Source organism: Lates calcarifer, linkage group LG2, assembly GCF_001640805.2.
Source record: "Lates calcarifer isolate ASB-BC8 linkage group LG2, TLL_Latcal_v3, whole genome shotgun sequence".
NCBI lineage: Eukaryota > Metazoa > Chordata > Actinopteri > Centropomidae > Lates > Lates calcarifer.
Genome location: NC_066834.1, coordinates 4,812,270 through 4,835,217, shown reverse-complemented (window position 1 = coordinate 4,835,217; position 22,948 = coordinate 4,812,270). Strand labels below are relative to the sequence as shown.

The following is a 22,948-nucleotide window of genomic DNA, read 5'->3' as shown; positions in this document are numbered from 1 at the left end:
CAGTCCCTCTGACAATAATCATCTGAAAACATACATGAGAATTACTTTTAGGTGTGAGATGTGCAATTGAGACTCAATGAGTTGATATACAGTTTCATGTTTATTAAAATGGGACGGATTTACAGTTTGTACACTCCATCCACATTGGCATTGATTAAGAAAGCAACAAACAAGTACAAATGCAGTATATACATACCAGTATACATATATTTATAAAATACAATAGCATTTTTTTTCACACAACTGTACTGTATTTTTTTTATTATTATTACTTGAAGTCATTGTTAGGAGGACTTTTAAGCAAGCTACACTTAAATTGTTCAGACAGAAAGATGCTGTGCATAAGCTGTGACTTTCTCTCATGGAAAGCGGGTCAACCTACACTATCTACAATATTCAGATCTCCATGTTAGAAAAATAGTCCCATGTTTGCACAAAGTCCCCTACAGAAATGGGTTGCAGTTACAGAAGGCTAGCATCAACAGTACAGGCACCAGAGAAACAAGCAAAACCAACAACAGTGATGTGTTTTGGTTGGTTGGACAGCTGAATGAAAAGTTCAAAATAAACAAAGTAACAGTCCTTGGAGGCTTGATTAGAGAAACCTGACCAGTTTCTCTTTATCAAAACTGATTTGGATGAAAATCTTGTGGAGAGTTTGTAGTGTATAAAGGATAAGTAATTTCTACATTTTCTGATCTTAGAGGAGGAAAACTGAGAGCATTCCTTTTTTCTTTTAACTGTAAATCTGGATGGACATTTTGGGTGAGAGACTGTGGCACATTTCTAGGACAAGAGACAAGTATTAAATATGAAAACTAACTGATTAACCAGTGTATTCCACACACAGCAGCTTTACATAATCACGTTCAGGGTTTACTCTCATTCCTCTGTTATGTTCGTGTGTCTTCTGCCATCTTAGATAACACAGTTTTTCAAAGTGAAATAGTTTGACATAGTTAAGACTGTTTTTAGCAAAGCGTCACCTCCAGCAGACATTTAGGAATATGTCCCTGATTCTGACTGTTCACGCAGTTTAGCTACACAAACACATTACACTCCAGCCATTAGTTATGTCTGTCTGGGAGAAATATTTACGAGGTCCAAGCTGCACTTTATTGTTATCTGACACCTAACACAACATTTGGAAAGCACAAAGCAGTGCTCTGTGATGACAAGTCTGTAAAGAATTTTAGGGTTTCATTATGATAGACTGGGGCCGACTTCTGTTTCTGCGAGAAGTGTCAGACTAAAAGGTTAAAGCCGTAACTCCAGCACGCTGGGAGAGGCAGTTATGAAAGCTGAGATGTATCAAACCGCGTGTTCTTGGGCCATCAAAGTCGAGGATGATAAAGGTTTTGTCTTTTCACAATTTCCAAACATTAAAAAGGGCTTATACGCAGTGAAAATATCATGCATTATGAGACCAGGATTCCTCATTACTTTCATAAGGAATGTGGAGGAAATGCATCTTTGTACACATGAAGCACTTCATCTGGAAGCTTCACACCAAAGCTGTACACTGTCACAATATGTCTGAGTTTGTCATTTTTCATAATTTCAAGGAAAATATTTCAATAGCACAGTTCTACTAGCTGTCAAAGCATTGAGGATTTCTTCCAAACAGATTCATATTGTTTTTCCACATTCTTGAAAAGAAGAGAGTAGAACAAAAGAGTAAAGAATACCATAAAGTAATCTCCATGATGCACTGACCACCTGTGGCTAATTGCATGTTTTAAAAAGTTTACACATTACTGCCACCTTGTGGTCAAATACTTTTTTACAGCTTAAACAAAAATTGGTAATATCCAAGCTGTGAAAAAATAACTTAATTACTCACTGACAGCAGTAACAGAGAAATTATAATTGAATTCATAATAATGGTATTCTAGTGAAAATTGACAATGTTTATTTGGGATTCAAATTAACTTTATATAAATCACTGTGTGTACCCTAGCCAAACAAACAAGATGAATCCATGATGCCAGGCGGGCAGTGAAGACTCCCCTAAATTTATTTATTACTTACTCAAAATCAGACAAAACCTCTGAGTTTTGATTTCACATTAGTTGTTGATAGTTAACGGAGCCATAACATTTGCTTTCATGTTTCACATGTGTATACCGGCATATTATCAGTAAAGAGTGTTTTAAAAGGTCAATTGATCTGATCTGATTATTCCTTCTCCGGTTACACTTATTGGTGATTAGTGGAGCAATGTGGTGTGATGTAGTGTTTTGCGCCATTCTTGCACCACAAACGACAACCCCAATAACAGGACATTTAAAATCTAATCCGCTTGGATCAAATTGCCGCTGTTAAGTCACTAACTGAAATACTATAACATTACGGCTGAGGGGGAAAATAAAGCAGCAGTGAGACCAGAGCTAAGAGACAATAAAGACTCTTTTTTCTATCAGCACTGATAAGTCTTTCACATTAAAGCCTAACACTGCAATGAGCAAGGTAGGACAATATTAATACATTACCCATATCAGTTCATTAAACCAGAACCATGAGAGTGGTAATACTATTCATGCTATGGAAATATTTGCAACAGAATTCAAACATTGTTTGAGCCAAGACAAGGACAGGCACAGCACTGAACCCACAATAAAAGGACAAGAGCCTGTCTTTTATTAATTCTCAGTTTAAATGGATTAAAGGGCACAGTGACTCAACTGTTTTTCTTTTATAAAAATTTGCAATCTGAAAGTGTGGTATAATCGCAGCACAGGAATAAATAGCAGAAATCGTCTGTTTCTCCCTCCCTCACACACACACACACACACACGCATGTGCGCATGCACGCACGCACACGCACGAACACACGCTCGCACACACACACGCACACACACACACTCGCACAGCTTTGTTTGTGTTTCTCATTAGCTCCATAGCAGATTCTACTATGGCAATGTGTGTTCTGTGCTTTTTTTTACCCCCTCAGTACAAAATCTCAGCACGTTCTGCTTTAGTTTGGTGCCTCCAATCACAAATCACGTGACAGCTTGAAGGGTCAAGTCTCACGTATGGTTACTGCTATTAGTTAACTGTCTCTTTGTAGGAGAGTCTCTTACTCTCTGGGCGATGCAGTGAGTATGGACAGGCACTCCACCCGGCAGACACACCACACTGGGCTCACTGAAGGTGTTGTGGCACAGGTGGCATCCCTTCTTCTCAGACACAAAGATGGGTTTCTTGCGCTCTTTCAACTGGAGGAAAAAAAAAAACCACACGACAGAAGAAATCTATCGAGTTAAAGCAGTAATACACGGTTAAAATCCCATCAGACAATCAGGGACCATTTATTCCACCAACAGTCCAAAATATCCAAATCCAAATATGTTCAGTTTACTATATATGATGATAGAAAGCATCAACTCCCACATATAAGAAACTGGAAATCGCAAATGTTTGGCATTTTGTTTGGAAAAATTACTAAGATCATCAATCAATAACAAAAACAGTTGCAGATTAATTTTGTGTTGACTGACGGAGCAATTAAATGCTTAATCTTTGCAGCTGTTTCAGTTGCTCGTTATTTACTTCATTTATTCAGGATTGCTTCAACTATTGGAGAAGTACTGAGAGAAATGTAGCTTTGTATTAGCACTGTCTGTTGTTATTATTATCATAATTATTGCTGTTAACCCTTCATATAACAAGCTTGGTCACAGAACTAAAAAAGTTCATGATCTGATAAATGATGAGCCTCGCCTCTTAAACAACAGAGGAAGAAGTATGCATTTATTTTCTTAACTCATTTTTGCTTTATGTTATGCATTTCTCACCCTGTCGTGCAGCAGCTGAAGGTTTTCAGAGTGGGCTAGCCCCAGAGCAATCTGGGAAGTGCGGCAGGCATGCATGCTGGCCCTGACAGCTCGACCCAGAAAGGGCCGCAGCAGCTGCAGTGACCAGCCTTCAGGGAGCATGCGAAGAACACGGACTGCGTCAAACACCTCGCCATGCCTGTTCAAAAGGTCTACTGCTGCCATCTCCAGGTCTCCGCTGCCACCTCCTGCTGCCGTCTGGGATTTTCCAGGAGGGTTCCCATCTAGGTAAACCCCCAGGAGCAGGTGAAACAGCTGCTGTCGGTAAGCAGAATCCCGACTAGAGGAGGCCCATATACAGAAGGCCTCAGCGGACGGGAAGTCTCTGAGCTTGTGCACCAGTATGTGCAGTGCTTTATCATGCTCCTCCAGCTTTCCATGTAGTGTTGCGCGCTCTAGCAGCAGTTGTTCAGAGTTTTCCATCTTACCTATATAGAGCAAAAGAATGATACATTAATGGTCAAAGCCTGCAAGTTGATCTACCCAGCCATTCTGGAACAAAGTCATGAAGTCTTGAGAACAACGACAAGGATTCATAAAATAAAGCTGATTAAAATAAAGCATTCATACAAGTTTACACAAAAACAGAAAGATAAAACATTCATCTTCAGACATGTCTCACCTAAAAGAAACTGTACACGGTATAGATTGGACTCCCTGAGCAGGGCTTGGAGCCTCTCTCTAGCTCTGGTTAGCTTCTCTTCATCTGTTGGCAACTGTGACAGCAGCAATAAGACTCTCTCCAGGTACAACACAGCCAGATGTGTGTGAAACTTCTCCTTCTGTGTCCACAAACATGAAAGAAAACATTCTGAATTCAATTAACTTTTCTCTAGGAATGTGCTTGGATGAAAAAACTCCTCCAAAAACAGTTAACATAAAAAGAGTATTTATACATTTATTCAAGCAGCATTTTTCTAATTACCTTGATGTGAAGGATCATTAAAGCAAAACAACATAATAACAGAACTTAAAAAAGAAAGATTTGATCTCAGTTTAAAAGAGAGCTATATTTTCCTAAGTAAAAATCTCTAGGTTACATTAAGTTCCAAAAACTGTATTGATCCATCCATTTTCTCAAGTACTTAAACTCATGACTCCTAGGAGGAGTGAGGCAGAAATTGAGGATGTACTGTAAATACCCTTCAAAACTCAACCTCATTCACTAGCTCACAGGTCAGGGTTGTGAGAGGAAGTCAAGTGACAGTGCTAACCACTGAGGCACCATGGCTCATATGACCTGCTTCATCAAACTACTTTTGAATTTAGAATGTGGTCAATAGTGAGACTGCTGCAGTCCATGTAAATGTATCCATGCTAATAATGCAGTTCAGCACTTTAGAGAACTGATACTGTAGGGAAATTCCTCTAATGATGCTTGCTACCCTGAAGGTGGGGGGAGTGTTTGTATAAGCTACAAGACACCTCTAGGGCTAGCACAGATTTTGAGATTTTCTTGAGGACACTTGAGCAGATTCAGCGCTTGTTGACACTAAGACCAGCCAGTGCCTCTCTCACCACAAAGCCACTCAGTCACATTTCTCATTAGCAGCCGATATCTTCATCCTTTCATTGTACCTGTATCCGTCGCTCTAGCACCAGGTGCTCCAAATAGAGAAGCAGTGCCTGGTCATGCTTTCCCAGATAAGTGATGACATCATCAGGGTTCAGTTGTGTCTGACCCTTACAGACAGGCCTCCTGGTAAAGATGTGGACACCTGTCTACAAAGAAAAAAAGACAGGCAAGGTTGCTACTGTTGTTCTGCCACTTCACAATATCACAGAAATGCAATGAAGGAGAAAGCATGCAGAACACAAGACACATGACGACCCACGGTCTCACAACAATAGACTACAAAATACATGTTGATTCTGCTTTTTCTTGTTAAGCCACACATGAACTTGAACTAGTATTTTTTACTTAATAAGGAACTGAATAAATCACTTGTGAGCATGCGGAAAGTGACAGATCACATCTCTTCTTTTTAACTACCTTGTTTCATATGTTTACCAATCATCCAGCGTCCAATCAAAATTGTTACTTGTTTTGACCATTACAAAATGATGCTTCTTACTGTCATTTTGTCATAAAATTTTGATTTGTTTACAGTGCTTTTTATCATCTGAGCAAGGACTGCTGCTGGAAATTAGACCTCTTATTTTTTCCTGTCACTCAGTGGGCATTGTCCCTGAAGTGAAGTTTAGGCAGAAGGTAAACATGCAACTAGTTAACATTGTTGTTAAACCAGTTTAAAAATTAACTTTACACCATGTTGACTGATAATCACTGATAATCTTCGACTGGCAGCACCATTTAATGTATTAGTAACCTACAGTGGGATCCTTCCGCAAGGCCCAGTCTGCATATTTCCACACAAGGTCCAGGTTGAAGCAGGAGCACAGAAAGTCCACAATGTACTCATATAGGTCAGATCTTGTGGAGTCCTGCAGATCTCCATCGACCACACGAATCCACAACTGTCAGAAACATGAAGAGGAAATAGGTTAAATTCCTAAAAATTATGCTGGTGCTGATTCTTCTATGAAAGCTGATAATGAGCAATTTTTTGGCACACATACCTGAAGTGCTGCTGAATCCTGACCATTATAATGATAGAGCAGTCCAAGTGCAAAATATCTAAGAGAGGGGGAGAGAAGACTGAGTGAAGCAAAGCTGATCCCTCAAGATTCTATTTCTGTACAAAGTAATTAAACTGAAGTGACTAAACTGGACACAGTATTTAAGCTTCACCCGGGTGCTAATTAAACAGCAACGAGCAAGAAAAAGTATTTACCCAACAAAGCCTCACCAGCCCTGTAGGAATTTGCAAATTTATGTGACCACAATAATTAGTGAAAATTATACTGATCTCGACAGTATCCACAAGAGTGTTAATTTTTCCTCTAATTACCACAGTTTTAAGCATGACATGACCAAATCAAGACTAGTAATTTACTCTGATCATTCTCTATAGAGCTGTCGAACCAAACACACACATCCACATTAAAAGACGACATTTAAGTTCAGAGTGCAGCCGCAGTTTCAAAATGTGTGGGTGTTGTTTCACTTCAACTGTGCTTTGGTGCCCATTCCAAAAACAGTGCTTCTACAGATGTGAAGTCTGCTGAGACTATAAAACTTCTATGTTAAAATGCAGTGACTTTCATGTCATCAGTTGTATTTACTTATTCTCAAAAAGGAGCAGAACAAAGACAAAAATGAAAGTATACACACTTGTGATATTTTTCTAGCCATGGGACGCTGTCTGCCAACAGGCAGGCATTGTCTGAAGCTAGCAGGTCTAGAAGGCTCTCATGATCCTGTTCTGCATACAGTTTTAACAGCGCCGTGTCCACGTCCTCTCTACAGCCATTTGCCACCTCTGTGCTTCGTACCTGTGTGCGGAGATAAAAGAAAAACATGTTGGAATACATTCTGTAGTCTGATGTGAAAACTTACTGCAAAATTGTGCGTAAATCAAATCAGTTTTTTATTTCCTTTTACCTCTCCCAAATAACTGATGAGGAACTTCTTGCATCGTAGCACTTTTTCTTGATCACCCTGTGCTAGGTGGTTAAGATCTGCAAACTCGTGGAGAGGAGGGTGGCAGCGTGTGAATGAAGAGGAAGCTGGCAGCAGAAGTGGGTAGAGAGATATCAGCTCCCGAACATCCAGCTGGCCCTTCCTGCAAAATATAATAATGATCATTATGTCATTTATAATAATCAAGAGGTGCGTAGCACAAAATCAGTAGAGGCAGTGTTAAGACTTTAAACCTTGGCCCTGAATGGTATGACTAGAGAGTTTTATCTCATGACCAAACAAAGCTGTTTAACTAAAGCTGGAAAATGATCAAACACTGACTCAGACTCTTACCTGAAGTGTTCCTTTGCTTCTAGAAACTGAAGTTGACCGAATTGTATGAAACCTGCCTGCTGGAGGATTCTTTTGTGCAAAATCTGTACGTGCAGAAAGAGTTTATCAGCTTAGATAACTACTCAGTTATGTGATTTAGCTCAGATCAATGGTAAAGATCTTAGTCATTGTATGACCCATGACTCACATACACAAAGCAGTCTTTTAAATATACTTCAGCAATAAAAAAAATGTTTGTTACCTGGAACTTGTCTTTGGGAATATTTCTCTGTGCTCCCTCTGTGAGAATGAGCGCCTCCTCCACTCTGTGGCTGGCCAGTAAATCTTGTATCTGTCTCTCCAGCGGCAGGGGCACCAGGACATACACTGCCTTGGTGGACGCCAGAATGACCTTCCCTAAAACACACAACACTCACAGGTCAGAACCTCAGCACTCCCAAACAGCCAGAAATACGCAGTGATATCACTGGTGGCCTGAGTCAGCTTAATTCTAATCCGTGTCTTAGCCTTTAAAAAGCTTCATGTGTATCCATCCATTATTTTTGAATGACTGCAGGCAAATCAGAGGTAACAAACAGCACGTCAAAAACCTCTGATAGTTTCCAGCCTCAGTTCAGAGCTTGGTTTCTAAGCATCAACTATAACAGTGTGTGTTGCACTTCCATCTCTATCCAGACAGAGCTTAACATCTGTCGGTTGCTTCGTTTTTTAAAGCTCTGTCATTTTTTTTTCTAACAATGAATTGAAAAATGCTCTGTAATAGGAAAAGACTGCCAAGGCGTCAGATCCCAAGTCGAGACCGTGGTGTACAGCGTTATACAGCTTTGATCCTCTTTCTGCTAAAAGGTTTTTATTTCTCAGACCAGAAATCCAAGGCAATGATTATTTACATCCCTAGACTATTTAATAACAGAGGCCTGTTTTCCACTAAGGAAGCACTTGAGAGTAAAAGACACATAGTTTCTCTCCCTGTCCAATAATCTATATGAGATGGACAAATTAAAGGGGGTCTCTACTGATTTTATACATCAAAATCAGTTTGCATGGCTCTAGACATAGCTGCATGAAGTCTGATAAATGTCCTAAAACAATGTCACTTGTGTTAGCGTTGGTTGCCTACGTCTGAAAATGAATCTGGGGGTGTGGAGTTAGAAAGAATAAATGAACATAAGACAATAACTTTTGATTTTTACTTTTAAACTGCCCATCAAGAGCTGAGAAATGTTATGAGTGTGAAATGCTAAATAAGTGGAGTGCTGCTTTAAACTCACACTGCCCCCTAAAAGTCAATGAGTTGATGCATCCATTTTAAAGGTCCCAAGTCAACTCACAAAAATGTCAGTTGACTCATTACAGTTTTTTCAGCGGTCTCACAGTTCACAAAGCAATGCAGAAGCAATAGCATGGCAGGCTGTAAACTTTACAACCGAAGCTTGTCTTTAAATGACCGAGCCATAAAACTAAAGAGTGATGGAGGTAGAGACAGTGATGGAAACGAAGGCCACGGCAGCACCAGACAGCGTGAGGCAGGGCAGAGAGACTCATTTCTGTTGGCCGCCCTAATACTCTCAGCTCTAGTGACTAACTGACGGTGCTGTCAGCAGCCCAGCAGGAGTCCTGCAGAGCTGTAAGGTGTCATAACTGAGCTGTGTGACCAACTTTTACTTTCTCTGACTGTGAGGAAATGTGATGTTTTCAGGGAAACACAAGCCAATGGAATTTTTGATTGCCAGATAGTCTATATGGGTAAAAAACCTAATCTGATCATGTCTTCATCTTCCTCTCACATAATTTGACACAAGTTTTTATTATTAAGGGAACTTGCTGACCTTCGTGACCAATACACCTGTTAAATAATGTCAAAAATGCCTGTTCATTAACTGGATCATCACACTTCCTTCTGATCTCTGTTAGTATTATATGATGATACCTTCAAAGTCTTGCAGAATGTGTCCATCCCTGAATGACAGGGTCTGTTTCAGCTGTTGGTCCAACATGCTGTGGATGGTGATGAAGCTCTCATCTAAGGCCACCACGTACGGAAAACACACAGCGGCACCAATCACACTCTCTGACCAGTTGACTGGAGCCCTCTGAGATACCCCCTCTGCATTGGCAAACATTCCTGGAGGAGGGATGGATGTGGAGAGACAATTTTAGACAATTTATAAGCAGGAAACTGTCAAGATATACTCATAACTTTCCCAAAATCTTCAGATTAGTTACATTAGTTAACCTGTTTTGACAATTCAGGAACTACATGATATACTGTACAATGATCTAAGAAATAATACATAATATATAAAACAGTTTTAAAAAATAAATGCATACACAATCAAATTCGAGAAAAACAATCAGTGTTTTTTTTTTTTTAATTTTCTGCAGGGTTCACCACATTAAACACTTATTTAACACTTAGCTGTTTTAATGCCATATAGAATTAGAATAGAAATTTAATAACTTACTAAAAAATTAAATAATAAATTAAATTAAATTCAAATTAATTAAATTAATAATAAGTTTAATAACCATACAAATCGGAGAACTATGGAAAACTGGTAGAGACACTAAATAAATCCATAAATTCACTGACATTTAGTGTAAATCATATTTTTGTCAATATATAATATTGACACATATATATATATATATATATATATATATTAGTATTAATATAATCAGTCAATTAATTTGACCTGCGTCTAGATGCTAAGCAAAAAACTTATGGCTGGATAAACCAATTAAGAAATCATTAATCAAATAAGATAACATCTGCTATGATACTAACCGTGGCAGGTAGGACAGAATATTTAAGACCTTTGAAGATATAATTTTAGATTTTTAATACCTTTTAAGGCCTTTGTGAGACTTTAAAGACCTGCTGATACCTTGTTTTTGTACTGACTTACCCAGACCACCAGGTGCTGCTAAGAGGAACTCTTCTCTGCCAATCCTCTTCACAATGGGCCTCCTCTCCTCACTGTTGTAAGGAAAGAGGTCTTGGGAGGCTCCTGTGTTGTAGTTCAGGATCATGTATTGTGTAGCGAGGGCCAGGCACAAGAAGTATCCATCAAGACTGACGGCACAGGGCTGCTCAGGAGTGGTCAACTCTTTGACCAGCTGCACTCTGTCCTCATACACCATGTAAATCTGCACTGTCCGCCGCTTGGAGGAGAGCACGCCCATTTCCACACAGAATGGATCACCATTCACTGGGTTCTCATTAATGCAGAAAGCTGTCACACCTCTGATCTTGGCTCCACCCCCTGCCGCCGAGGGCACAGTCTCCAATGTCACCATGTCGACGAGGAACACTATTCCATCACAAAGCACTATCAGACGCTCCAAAGCTGAAGCAGCCCGCAGCTCAGCAACAGGTTTCTTGAGGCCCAAGTATTTGTGCAGCAGCTTCTGAGCCGAGTAACTCAGTTTCCCTTTGGAGGAAGTGACCTCATCGAGCAGAAAATGATGGATGAAGCAGTCATTGGTGCCCACGTACAAGTGCTTTCCACAGCATTCAATGCACTCGATGTTGATGCGAGCTTTGTCGCCCATGAGGAGATCGCGCTCCACAGCGGGGACCAGCTCAAAAGCCTTCACACTCATCTCGGGCAAGGCATCTACACTAGATGATACAAAACAGACAGGCATCAACAAAACTGCAGACAAATTGAAATAATCAATGAGAGTATACTGCAAAACATTTTCTTGTGATACATTATTAATTCACTGGCGATATAGGATATACTGACGTATGGGTGTGTCCTTCATTCACAACAAACTCTATTCTGCTTTTAGGAAGCTCAGACTTTTGCTTGTTTCTGACTGATTTACCTCTGAATAGCAGCTCACTTGACTGTGAGCTTAAAACATTCCCAATATGTTAAGGTTTTGGAGTGTTGGCTGGGCAAAGCATCATCTTGGACTCTGGGAAATTGTGATTAACATTTCTTACTATTTTCAGACCTCAAACAAATCAACTAATTACCAAAAATGAAAAAAAAAAAAAAAAAAAAAAATCAGTACACTTTGCTTACATATTTAGCATAGTATTTTGTTTGTTGATTGGTCCTCTTTCCTAATAAGTATTCATGCAGAGTCTGGCAAGGTCTAATGGTAACACTTAACTTTAGTCCCCCTATCTGACATTTATAAATAGCGTATAATAAACTACACACTATAATGTAATTATAAATACAATTAAGTGTTTTTATACATTTGTAAATAACTATAACTCCTCCTGTGGGCACCCATTAGAAAAGGCTGCTGAATAACTCATAACGAATGACAATGTAGTTGTACTTTTATAAAATATGACTCCATTGAAAAAGTTATAATCATTGGTAAATACTTAACATGTCCTACTATTTGCTACATAATAGCATGTTATGAAACAGTTAACAGCTGTTTATATACTGGGAATTAATGCTAAATAGAGGGACTTGGATTAAAGGGTTACCAGGTTAATTTTCAACAATTCTGGAAACTATTACTCGGCATAAAACGCTGCTTTAAATGGTTAGTAGCTAATGACGTTCACGCTAGCTAGCTTACCAAACCATTGGAGGCTAATGGTAGAGGCTAAACAAAATCAAACGCCGGTTAAAAGTGGCTGTTTGGTGGTTTACATTAGTTGTTTATTATTCATGTGGTGAAGTCGTGGTCGGGTTTCAATTGATTAGGTAGCTTCTGGGCCAGCTAGCTGAGCTGGCTAACGTTAGCTTGTAGAGGCTGTTCTCCAGTGATGCCAATGCTAGCATGCTAACTTACGCTAAGCTATATTTTCAGTGAGGCTAAAGGAGGGCTAATTGATAATATGTATAACCAAGCCATATTGTTACATTACAACACTAGTGTGGTGTCTGTCCGAAGGAAAAAAACGCCCAATTTTCAACCGGCCTCCCCTCCCTTGAGATGATGCTCTGCGCACCAGCTCCCTGCCGAGTTTCTCCGGGAGCTGTTAGCATACCTACCGCTGAGGACAGCGCTCGGGACGGCAGGCCGGATCACCACAAACAGGCGAGCCTCACTACTCCAAAAACAGCAGCCACGACATATATTTACACCTTAACACTGATATATCCATGCTGCTGGGGTCGGCACTGCACCGACAGGCAGAAAATATGGCTTGAATGGCAGCGTTGGTTGGGTCCTTCCTCGTCTGTATGAAACACCGCCCATTTGCACTGAACTCCTGCTGGCTGCAGGTGATTCAGGGCTGCGTTCAAGACTGTCTGTCAGGGGGGAAGTTGTTGACGATTTATCAACACATTTCAAAATGTCTTAGTAAGACATTTTAATCTATATTATGTTTTGTTTAATCCTTATTTGATCAGGTAGTCACGTTAAGATTGAGAGTGAAGATAATCAGCAAACATAAATAACACAACTAAGACACATGTAATAAAAACAAGTAAGGAAAAACATCAAAATACAAAGTTTTAAAATCTCCAAGGACTATGAAGGACTCTAGTTTGAGGGCATACTTTATAAAAACTATATTTAAAAAAATTCTACCAAAATTAGTTGGCAAATGAGGAATGTCTAAGGTTATGTAGCTGTTGTATTGTGTGCTATAGTTATAGGAGTTAAATGTAAAAAGAGATATGATGTAGTTTGAAAGCTTTAACAATAGAGATTTATAAATTAATATCATGAGAAGGTTGTTTCCTTTCATCTGCTGGGATATCAATCCAACCTTGTGATACAGAGAACAATGATGAATATGCAATTTCACATTACTGATAAAGCATAATCCATTATTAGAAACAGGATTTAGCTACCAAAAAGTGATGGGGCAGCGTGGCAGAACAGAATATCCTCATAATCAAGTACAGCAGCAAGATCTATGTGATTACCATTTAAAATTTAAATGGGAGGATAATCAGAGTCACTGGTGGAGGTGGAGAATATCATGCACTTGGTCTTTTCTAGATTTAAAAGAGAATATGTGATACAAAAGTAGCTACAGTTTGGACACCCCTGGGCTGATTACATATTTTGTTTATTTCTGTGGAGGTGAAAATAGGTAAATACTTCCTGCAGCAAACAGACATTCATTGCATGGGTAGTCAAGAAAGTGAAACTGAACATCATTGAAAATCTGTGGAAAGCTTTGCAAGACATCCTTAAAATATTTCAGAACTTGAGGTGATCTGTTGAAAACAGATCCAAAAAACTGCTAGCTGTGATATCTGCCAAAAAATTGGCTATTAAGTCCTATTAATGTTATGCCACCATAGCAGGATTTTCATGATCAAAACATCTGATGATTATTTTATTAACTAGTTGGTTATTTCATCTTCAAAATGTCAGAGAATAGTGAAAATGCCCATTATTCCCAGTATTCCCTGTTGAGTTTACTTACATAGAAAACTGGAACTTTGAATGATCAAACTTGGTATAGGTTAATTTTCTGTCATTTGACTAATTGATTAATCATTTCATCTGTAGAGCACTGCTTGGTTTCTCGATGTCCAGGTAAACAAGGAAACAACATGTATTCTGGGGGTCAGTTGGGGTCCTAGGAGGTTAATTCCGTCATGCTAGAGAGAAAAACTGTTACAGACGTTGTATATCCAAACTGTCCCTGAACGCGACTCGGCCGCTTTTCACCCAAGATGCACCTGTCCAACTGAACTGTCTGAGAAAAGCCATTTTGTTGTGCTAGCTAGCTATGTGCTAAAGAAAGCCACCAAAACATGGGTCTGCTGTATCAACGCTAAATATGTCGCTGTTATGTTTTTGTTTGCTGTCGCAAAACACAATAATTGAACCCTTTAAAATCTGTAAGTAGTCGAGACTGGCATGGACTAGCCTGTGAAGCTAAAGTGTTGTGGAGAGGACGAAAACTGGTAGCTAAAGTGTGCTGCAGTTTCAAATAACACACTGTTAGCTTGTTTATTTAGCTGGCCGTAGTTATGTTTTCTGATTAATTAACCTTACGTTAGTCAGTGTTTGTTTGTGAATGTGTTTGAAATAGACTGCGACTGTCTGAGCTGTCAACCAAAGACAACTGAATCAACGAAGAGGCTGTGTCGGTGACAATAAATAAACCGGCGACTGAACAATCCAGCAGTAACTTAGCAAAAACACTTGGACCATACAGCGTTAAGCCAAAGCGCTAATCTGATAATGGCAGAGGACACCCGACAGGACAAGAGAGCCAGCTTCTCTGCTATAACGGAGCACAACACCAACGGGATGGCCAGGACCTCTGCCGTGGCCTCAGGCAAAAGTGGCGCTTCAAAGAAGTTAGTGATCAAAAATTTCAAAGGTATTGTTACTGATCGATCACTTCTACGATATCGTAACATAAGAGTGTGTAACTTAACTTTTAGATCATACAGGAAAAAGATATTGGTTGTGTAAGTTTTTGACAGCAGGTATAAAGTACAATTTGATGACCTGACTGCTCTGGTTAGTGTGCTGCTTTATATAGGGCTTATTGTTGAAATAGTGCATGATTTGCATTCCCAAGTGCTTTTGTTAGTTTGCTTTATGCACTGATTTTTATGAGCAGTGATGATTTTAAAAGCCTCTCACAACATCTGGATTTTGCACATATGTCCGATGCAAGTGCCCTCCACCTACAGGTTGGGTGAGAGAAATAAAAGTTTAAAAAAGGAGGAGCTTACACATTCTGACAGGTTTTGTTTTCATTTATTACTCATGTTTTGGCATAAACACCTTTTGTGGTGTGGTCAAACCTTGTCACACCTCAGATATTTCTATCTAACCAGTTAGATCAGTGCAGGTTGTACTGATTACCATGACCTGTACTGACTCATATCAATTAGAAACAATAGAGAAAAAGGGTCCAAAGTGTGTGGTGTAGGAGGTGCTCCTGCTTAGTTCTTTGTAGGTTCCTCCAATAATGATTCTGCCTTGTGCAGCAATTGGTGTGGAGTTACTGAGAAGGTTTTTTTTTTTTTAACTACAAGTGAAAACATATCTTTTTTTACTTCTAACATTTGACAGAGGCCCGGTCAATGGCTCTGATTGTTACCAAATGTGCAACTTATCGTATTTGTGTTAAACATGTTAAAATATGTTTTATCCAAATACTAGTATTGTTAAATTTGCATTAATGGGCTCCTGTTAGCTTGTTTGTAGTCTGTGCAGGACCTATAAATTAACATTACTGCTGGCTTTTTGTAACAGACAGGCCAAAACTAGCAGAGAACTACACTGAGGACACATGGCTGAAACTACGAGATGCAGTGGGCGCCATTCAGAACAGCACCTCTATCAAGTACAACCTGGAGGAGCTCTATCAGGTTTGCTGTCAGCCTTTTCTCCAGGCCCACATAAGTGTGTAACTGTGTTGGATTATAGAAATGTGTGCAAAACAACCGAACATGTTGTAACACATGATCTTTCTGCAGATCGTACAATTCAGACTTGAGTTTGCTAGAGGTTAATCTCAGCACAGGGTTAAGATAAACTTGTAGTGGTCCTGTCTGGTCCTTTTGAAATCAAGAAATCATTTTATAGGTCTTCGTTCTGCTGTTGCTGTAGCTATAGAATTGTGAACAGTCTGTTTCTCTTGTGCTCTTGTCTCCATGCTTCTTCTGAATCACATGAAGGCGGTGGAGAACCTGTGTTCGTATAAAGTCTCCCCAACGTTGTACAAGCAACTACGACAGGTCTGTGAAGATCACGTGCAGGCCCAGATCCACCAGTTTAGAGAATATCCTTTTTTGTAAACAATTACATTGGGTAAGATATGCGTAGAACCTGAAACCTGCTCAAACCAAATGCAGTGCTCGTTTTTAAAAAAAATCACAAACCTGCAATTTTGACACTAATTCCAAAATTGATTGTGTTTGGAGTTCCAGTAAATTTTAATCTTAGCCTAGGGAAGTCAGGGCTCTACTCGCACAGCTCAGGTGTTGTTGCAGTCTTTTCTCACAAGGGGTCAATATATAACAAGTTTGCAAGTTGTGGTCCATATTTACACATTACACACAATGGGGTTTAAATGAGAAGTGGCTGTGACCAGTGGATAATTCAAAGACGTTTGACGTGTTGTAGAACAGCTGCTTTATAACAAAACGGGAAGTCACTGATTAACAAAATGATCTCAATTTATGGGCAATACAGTAATAAGAGCTTTAATTTATTTAATCATGTCTAATGTCTTCTAGTTGACTCAATGCTTTGTGGCCTTGAAATATGCATTTTTATTTCTTATAAGAACCTTGTCATGCTCAGTACAGATAAGCTTGAACACCATCTCTTTTTGATCCAGTAAGTGAGTCCAAGGTGTGCATGCAGGTTTCCTGTGAAGTATGGTCATTCAGCATTTGGTTATAATGAGTAAAAGATTTTTTCCTTAACGTTGAGCTCACAGAGTCTTTGGACAATCTTTCTTTCCTGAAGCGAATGAATCGCTGTTGGCAGGACCACTGCAGGCAAACTGTAAGGTTTGATGCTTGTCACTTCATTTAGTTCAGTTTTATTCTGCTAATTTAAATCACATGTTTAGACTGTTGTTGTTTTTTTCTTTATAGATAATGATCCGAAGTATCTTTCTCTTCCTCGATCGTACCTACGTGCTTCAGAACTCACTGCTCCCCTCCATCTGGTAAAATCACAGCTTTTTCAAATGACTCTGTTTGTTATTGCGAACTTAAGGGGCTAATGTTATGTATATGTTGCAGGGACACTGGGTTGGAGCTGTTTCGTACCCACATTGTGAGTGACAGTGCGGTTCAGAAGCGCACAGTCGACGGCATTTTGGAGCAGATAGAGCTGGAGAGGAACGGGGAGACAGTTGATCGTAGTCTGCTCAGGAGCTTACTGGGCATGCTCTCAGACCTGCAGGTACCTGATCACCTGTTCACCATAACTAATCAGTAGATGGACTGCATGTGTGTCATTGTTTTGACCTCTTAATGTCTGTTCAGGTTTACAAAGATTCCTTCGAGGAGAGATTTTTGACTGAGACCAATCGTCTGTATGCAGCGGAGGGACAGCGACTCATGCAGGAGAGAGATGTGAGCAAGACTCTTAATCATTAATCAATAAACTGATATTATACAGAATGCTAAGGCTACAGAAAGTATGTTGAATATGTGTGTTTGTGTGTGTTCAGGTGCCTGAGTATCTGCACCATGTGGCTCGTCGGTTAGAGGAGGAGAATGATCGTATCGTGAGCTACCTCGACCAGAGCACTCAGTAATTTTTTTAAATTTTTTTATTGTGTTTTTGTAAGAAAAAAAAAATCATGTCATACATAGACATTATATCTCTTGTGCATACCAACCTTTATAAACTAAACAGAACCGTTTATTTCCATTTCTTTCCAACTTTAGAGATAAAATGAACTTATTCAGCAATTATATAAATTGAATTTTGAGGAGACACTCAAAGTAAATGCGGTGCACATGGACAGAATGGTATATTTGCATGTATTTTTTTTATGCAGTGATATTCAAATGGTCCTAACTTTCAAAGCAGTAGGCAAAATTGTACACCATGGTGTCAACTGACTGCAGAAAAAGGGGTTATCCAGTTTACTGAGTTTCAAATTTTTCCATCAACATTTGAGTTTGTTTTTTAAATCCTCCATATAATTGAAAACTTGGGAGCATTAATTGTGTAAAACTGAACATTGTGCAACAATTAGCATGCAAGGCCACAACTCCAGACTTAATTTTCAGGATTTTTAGTTTTTTTTCTAGTTTCTGTAAACACATGACCCCAGAGCTTCAGTTGTTACTCCAGTTTTCATTTCCTTTCAACAAATTACTGATTAATAGCAAGATTTTAAGTGGAAAATATGCTGTGCAGAAACAGGGTTACAAGATCAAAGTATGGACTTTGAATATCTCTGCATCTGTTCTAGCTTTTAGATGCGCATTCTCATTTTTTCCCTCTTTTTTTCTCCTCATTATTTCACAGGAAACCACTTATTAGCTGCGTTGAGAAACAACTTTTAGGAGAACATATGACTGCAATACTACAAAAGGGTACGTCTGTGTGGGAGACTTTATGTATTTTGTGGCTCACTGTGAAATAGTTGTGATTAAAAGTTTAAGTAAAGTACAGTATGTGACCAAAGCAAAAGAGGTTATCTACCCTCCTTGTAAAGCTGTACTGTACACTGTTTTATTTTTCAATTTGTGGATTTGATTTGGTTATTAAAAAAACATAGTCGTAGTTAATTTAAGTTTTTCAGTATATGAAATATATATGTACATGTGCAATAATGTGTAATGTTTCTGTTGCAGGTCTTAGCACTCTCCTGGATGAGAACCGTGTGACTGAGCTAGCCCTCCTCTACCAGCTCTTCAGCAAGGTGAAGGGAGGACTTCTCACACTGCTGCAGTTCTGGAGGGATTACATCAAGGTATACACATTAAGACAGCATGTGCTAAGTCCTTTTATGTCTGAGAAATGCATATAAACATTTGTAATATTGTATAATATTGTAATCCATCTCTGGTCTTAGTCCTTTGGTGGAGAGATTGTATGTACTCCGGAGAAAGACAAGGACATGGTGCAGGAGCTACTGGACTTTAAGGACAAGATGGACAATGTGGCACAGAGCTGCTTTACCCGGAACGAGGGATTCATCAACGCCATGAAGGAGGCCTTTGAGACCTTTATCAACAAGAGGCCCAACAAACCCGCTGAACTCATTGGTACACAACCGTAAATAATTTTACATAGCACATTTTATTGTGTTTTTGTTATTAATTCCAGCTTGTGGTAACAGCTTTATTGTTTCCCATACAGCTAAATATGTGGATTCTAAGTTAAGAGCAGGGAACAAGGAGGCTACAGAGGAGGAGCTGGAGAGAATCCTGGACAAGATAATGATAATCTTCCGTTTTATACACGGTCAGTTACTGTTTACAGCTCTGTGTGTGGTGGATGCATATGTCTGAGTGTTTGCTTTCTCAGTCAATTAGCGTTACTAATCGTTATGAAGCGTATTACAGTCTGATGAGACCTCTTGATCTCTGTCTCATCCCTCCAGGAAAAGATGTGTTTGAAGCTTTCTACAAGAAGGACTTGGCCAAGCGTCTGCTGGTTGGAAAGAGTGCTTCAGTTGATGCTGAGAAGTCCATGCTCTCCAAGCTCAAACACGGTGAATCTCTAGTCCAATATATCTTGAATTAGCAAGTTGTCATCAAAATCCTTCTCCGAGTCATTTAAGTTTCTGTGAGTTAGAAAATAGGTTTACATGCAGTTTATTGGATATAATTGCTACAGTACAAGCAGCTGAAGCACTGAAGTGAAATCTATGTACATATGGTATAATATAGTCTGTAATGGATGCATATGTGTTGGTGTGAGAATACGTCCGCTGTGAAATCAGTGGTTTTGACTTCCTGCAGAATGCGGAGCAGCATTTACCAGTAAGCTTGAGGGGATGTTCAAAGACATGGAGCTGTCTAAAGACATCATGATCCAGTTCAAACAGGTAACATAAAGTTACAAACATATATGTATTTTGCTGCACTGTGTCATTAAATTATGCATTTTTCATGCATAATTGATGTGATATTTTCTACTCAGTATATGCAGAACCAGAGTGAGCCCAGCAACATAGAACTTACTGTTAACATCCTCACTATGGGCTACTGGCCTTCATACACACCCATGGAGGTCCACCTGCCCCCAGAGGTGAGGTTTATCTGTGTTTGGGTGCTGTTCTTTATGCGCAGATTGCTACAACCAACAATCTTGGTACAAGTTGAATCTTTTTTTTTATGTTTTGGTAGATGGTAAAACTCCAGGAGGTGTTCAAGCTGTTCTACCTGGGGAAGCACAGTGGGAGGAAGCTGCAGTGGCAGCCAACACTGGGCCACGCTGTACTAAAGGCAGAGTTTAAAGAGGTGAAGACTCGGTACATCTGGAGAGAAGAGAGACAGCTTGAGAAAAGATCTGAACTGCACTGACAATGACCATTTTATCCTGCAGGGTAAGAAGGAGCTGCAGGTCTCCCTGTTCCAGACCCTGGTGCTGCTGATGTTTAATGAGGGAGAGGAATTCAGCGTGGAAGAGATTCGCGCTGCCACCGGCATAGGTTACACCACACATCTTAAAAACATGTAGTACAACTATTCTTTTGTGGGAGACCCACAAACCTGCTGTGGTACCTGCAGTGTGACACTATCAATCTCTCTTATCCTCCGCAGAGGAGGGAGAGCTCAGGCGTACGCTGCAGTCTCTGGCCTGCGGAAAAGCACGGGTCCTCAACAAGAACCCTCGAGGGAAAGATGTGGAGGATGGAGACCGTTTCAATTTCAACAACGATTTCAAACACAAACTGTTCCGCATCAAGATCAACCAGATTCAAATGAAGGAAACGGTAAAAATACGAGCGCATTTCTTCCTTTGTGCGCACACTCTTCCTCAACCAGGGCTTGCTTTTAACCATTTTTAAAAACACTTTCTTGACAGGTAGAGGAGCAGGTGAGCACCACAGAGCGCGTGTTTCAAGACAGGCAGTATCAGATTGATGCAGCTGTGGTGCGCATCATGAAAATGAGGAAGACCCTCAGTCACAACCTACTGGTATCAGAGCTCTACAACCAGCTAAAGTTCCCAGTCAAGGTGACGTATCTTAAGCTTTTTATTCTCATGATTTAGATTTTTCTTTTTAGCACACACATAGAAAGCTCATCACTTTGCTTTCCTCTCTGCAGCCGGGCGATCTGAAGAAGCGCATCGAGTCGCTCATAGACAGAGACTACATGGAACGTGACAAGGAGACTCCAAATCAGTACCACTATGTTGCCTGAGGGGGTTACCACTGTCACCGCTATGCTTTTCTCACAGCAAGCAAATGGCTGCACCCCACCCCCCTCCCCCCCTCCAAAAAAAAAAAACAAAAAACAGCATTGCAGCCCTTCAGCCACCCGACTCTCCTCTGGTGCCCACCTTTCCCCTCATCCACAGTCCTGGACACAGCATCCAGATCACACAGAGCTCCAGAGAGACGAGAGAGACTTGGCTGTACCGTTACCCCACTCTGCAATATCTTTAGTGGGACTCTGAAATAGGGCTGGAGGAGTGGCCCGGGTTGTTGATGGTTGGTTTATGTGACTTACAGATCTGCTAATGCAAAACTCAACTGAAAAATAACTAGCACTTTCCTGTTTTTGTTTTTGTTTGGGATTGGGATTTTTTTTTTTCCTCCATCACGTCGTTCTAAAAATCACTTATTTTCTACTATAGTTGGTTTGTCTTGAGTTTTAAGATTTTTTTGTTTTGTTTTTATTTTTTTTTTTTTTTTGTTCAAGGTGTTCTCTTTATAATGGCTGCATAAACTGCTGAGTGTGTGAACCTGATTGGTTGGTCGCTTGGTTTGGCAGAGAAACAGCTGCTGAGGACAAAGAGAAGAGACTCTGGGATGGATGAAGTGGTCCAGAGGGGGCTGATTCAGATGTGTTTAGGGCCGGGGAGGTGGGGTGGGGTTGTTGCGTGTAACATGGACGCTAATCGAAACGCAGGCAAGCCACTTGGGTATGTCTTTGGGTTATCTTGTATGTTTTGACCAAAATGTCCAAATGTCCAATGTCATGTGCTGACGTTTTTGTAGATCAGATTGTATTCTATGTACGAGTGAGAAAAGTGAACCTGAATAAATGGATATTTAATGATTCAATTAATTATTTGTAGATAACCAGCTAGAGGTAGTTTTGTTTTTTAATTTGTCATATTTTTTTTAGTTGTACACATTGTGAAGGATTTGCCTCTCTCAGCTTGAGCTAACCATGTAGGTCTTCACGCTCACAACTCTAATTCAGCCTTAGCAAGAAAAAAAAAGCATAACAAGTTATTAATAGTGAAATAAAGGCAGTTTGGGAAAGTTTGGTCTTTCCCACACTGTATCACTCAGCCTCAAATGATGCAACAAGGAAGTGGAGGAAGGAAGTCTGTTCTCGTCCCATGCACATTATGCTATTTTCAATAAATTACAACCATCACTTTGATAGAAAGGATTTAAATACCTCCAGTTACCAAAAGATGGAACTGAAAATGAAAGGGTGATAGTTTCGTTATCACAGCAGGGGATGTACATCTAGTGTATGTTTAAAAAATAGGTCTTCAGCAAACATCTCATCAAGAGATACTCTAGTTGTCTGGCATCATAAGACAAGGAACCTGCATGTCTTTTGTTAAAAGAGTGGTTGAAGTATGCAGGGAGAATGTAGCAGGGTGCTGATAAGTCTCGGACAGCAGCATTAAAGCAGCCTCTGCGTTCCTTCTAGGG

At 39.8% G+C, this 22,948-nt stretch overlaps 2 protein-coding genes across 5 annotated transcripts; one reads left to right on the top strand and one right to left on the bottom strand.

The window, feature by feature from the left end:
* Positions 1 to 87: 87 nt before the first annotated feature.
* On the bottom strand, positions 88 to 12,969 carry tgfbrap1 (transforming growth factor, beta receptor associated protein 1). Of its 3 annotated transcripts, none has more exons than XM_018683791.2 (13): positions 12,683 to 12,969; positions 10,623 to 11,338; positions 9,644 to 9,838; positions 7,955 to 8,109; positions 7,714 to 7,796; positions 7,342 to 7,522; positions 7,072 to 7,232; positions 6,417 to 6,474; positions 6,171 to 6,314; positions 5,415 to 5,558; positions 4,459 to 4,618; positions 3,798 to 4,264; positions 88 to 3,218 (listed from the first exon to the last, which is right to left on the bottom strand). In XM_018683791.2, the coding sequence occupies exons 2-13, from the start codon at positions 11,317 to 11,319 to the stop codon at positions 3,030 to 3,032; spliced, it is 2,634 nt and encodes an 877-aa protein (XP_018539307.1). In that variant the 5' UTR covers positions 11,320 to 11,338; positions 12,683 to 12,969; the 3' UTR covers positions 88 to 3,029. The 3 variants fall into 3 exon arrangements, with proteins under 3 accessions (XP_018539307.1, XP_018539306.1, XP_018539305.1); XM_018683790.2 differs by having other exon boundaries at positions 10,623 to 11,333; positions 12,687 to 12,969; XM_018683789.2 differs by having other exon boundaries at positions 12,687 to 12,949.
* A 1,381-nt stretch (positions 12,970 to 14,350) lies between these two features.
* cul4a (cullin 4A) lies at positions 14,351 to 22,334 on the top strand. Of its 2 annotated transcripts, XM_051074238.1 has the most exons (21): positions 14,354 to 14,501; positions 14,696 to 14,989; positions 15,877 to 15,992; positions 16,302 to 16,406; positions 17,068 to 17,136; positions 17,229 to 17,302; positions 17,379 to 17,541; positions 17,625 to 17,714; positions 17,813 to 17,895; positions 18,622 to 18,689; positions 18,951 to 19,069; positions 19,172 to 19,364; positions 19,459 to 19,563; positions 19,703 to 19,813; positions 20,064 to 20,149; positions 20,245 to 20,352; positions 20,451 to 20,564; positions 20,650 to 20,755; positions 20,868 to 21,040; positions 21,133 to 21,285; positions 21,378 to 22,334. In XM_051074238.1, exons 2-21 carry the CDS (start codon positions 14,848 to 14,850, stop codon positions 21,471 to 21,473), a joined length of 2,274 nt encoding a protein of 757 aa, XP_050930195.1. In that variant the 5' UTR covers positions 14,354 to 14,501; positions 14,696 to 14,847; the 3' UTR covers positions 21,474 to 22,334. The 2 variants fall into 2 exon arrangements, with proteins under 2 accessions (XP_050930194.1, XP_050930195.1); XM_051074237.1 differs by having other exon boundaries at positions 14,351 to 14,989.
* The last annotated feature ends 614 nt before the right edge of the window (positions 22,335 to 22,948 follow it).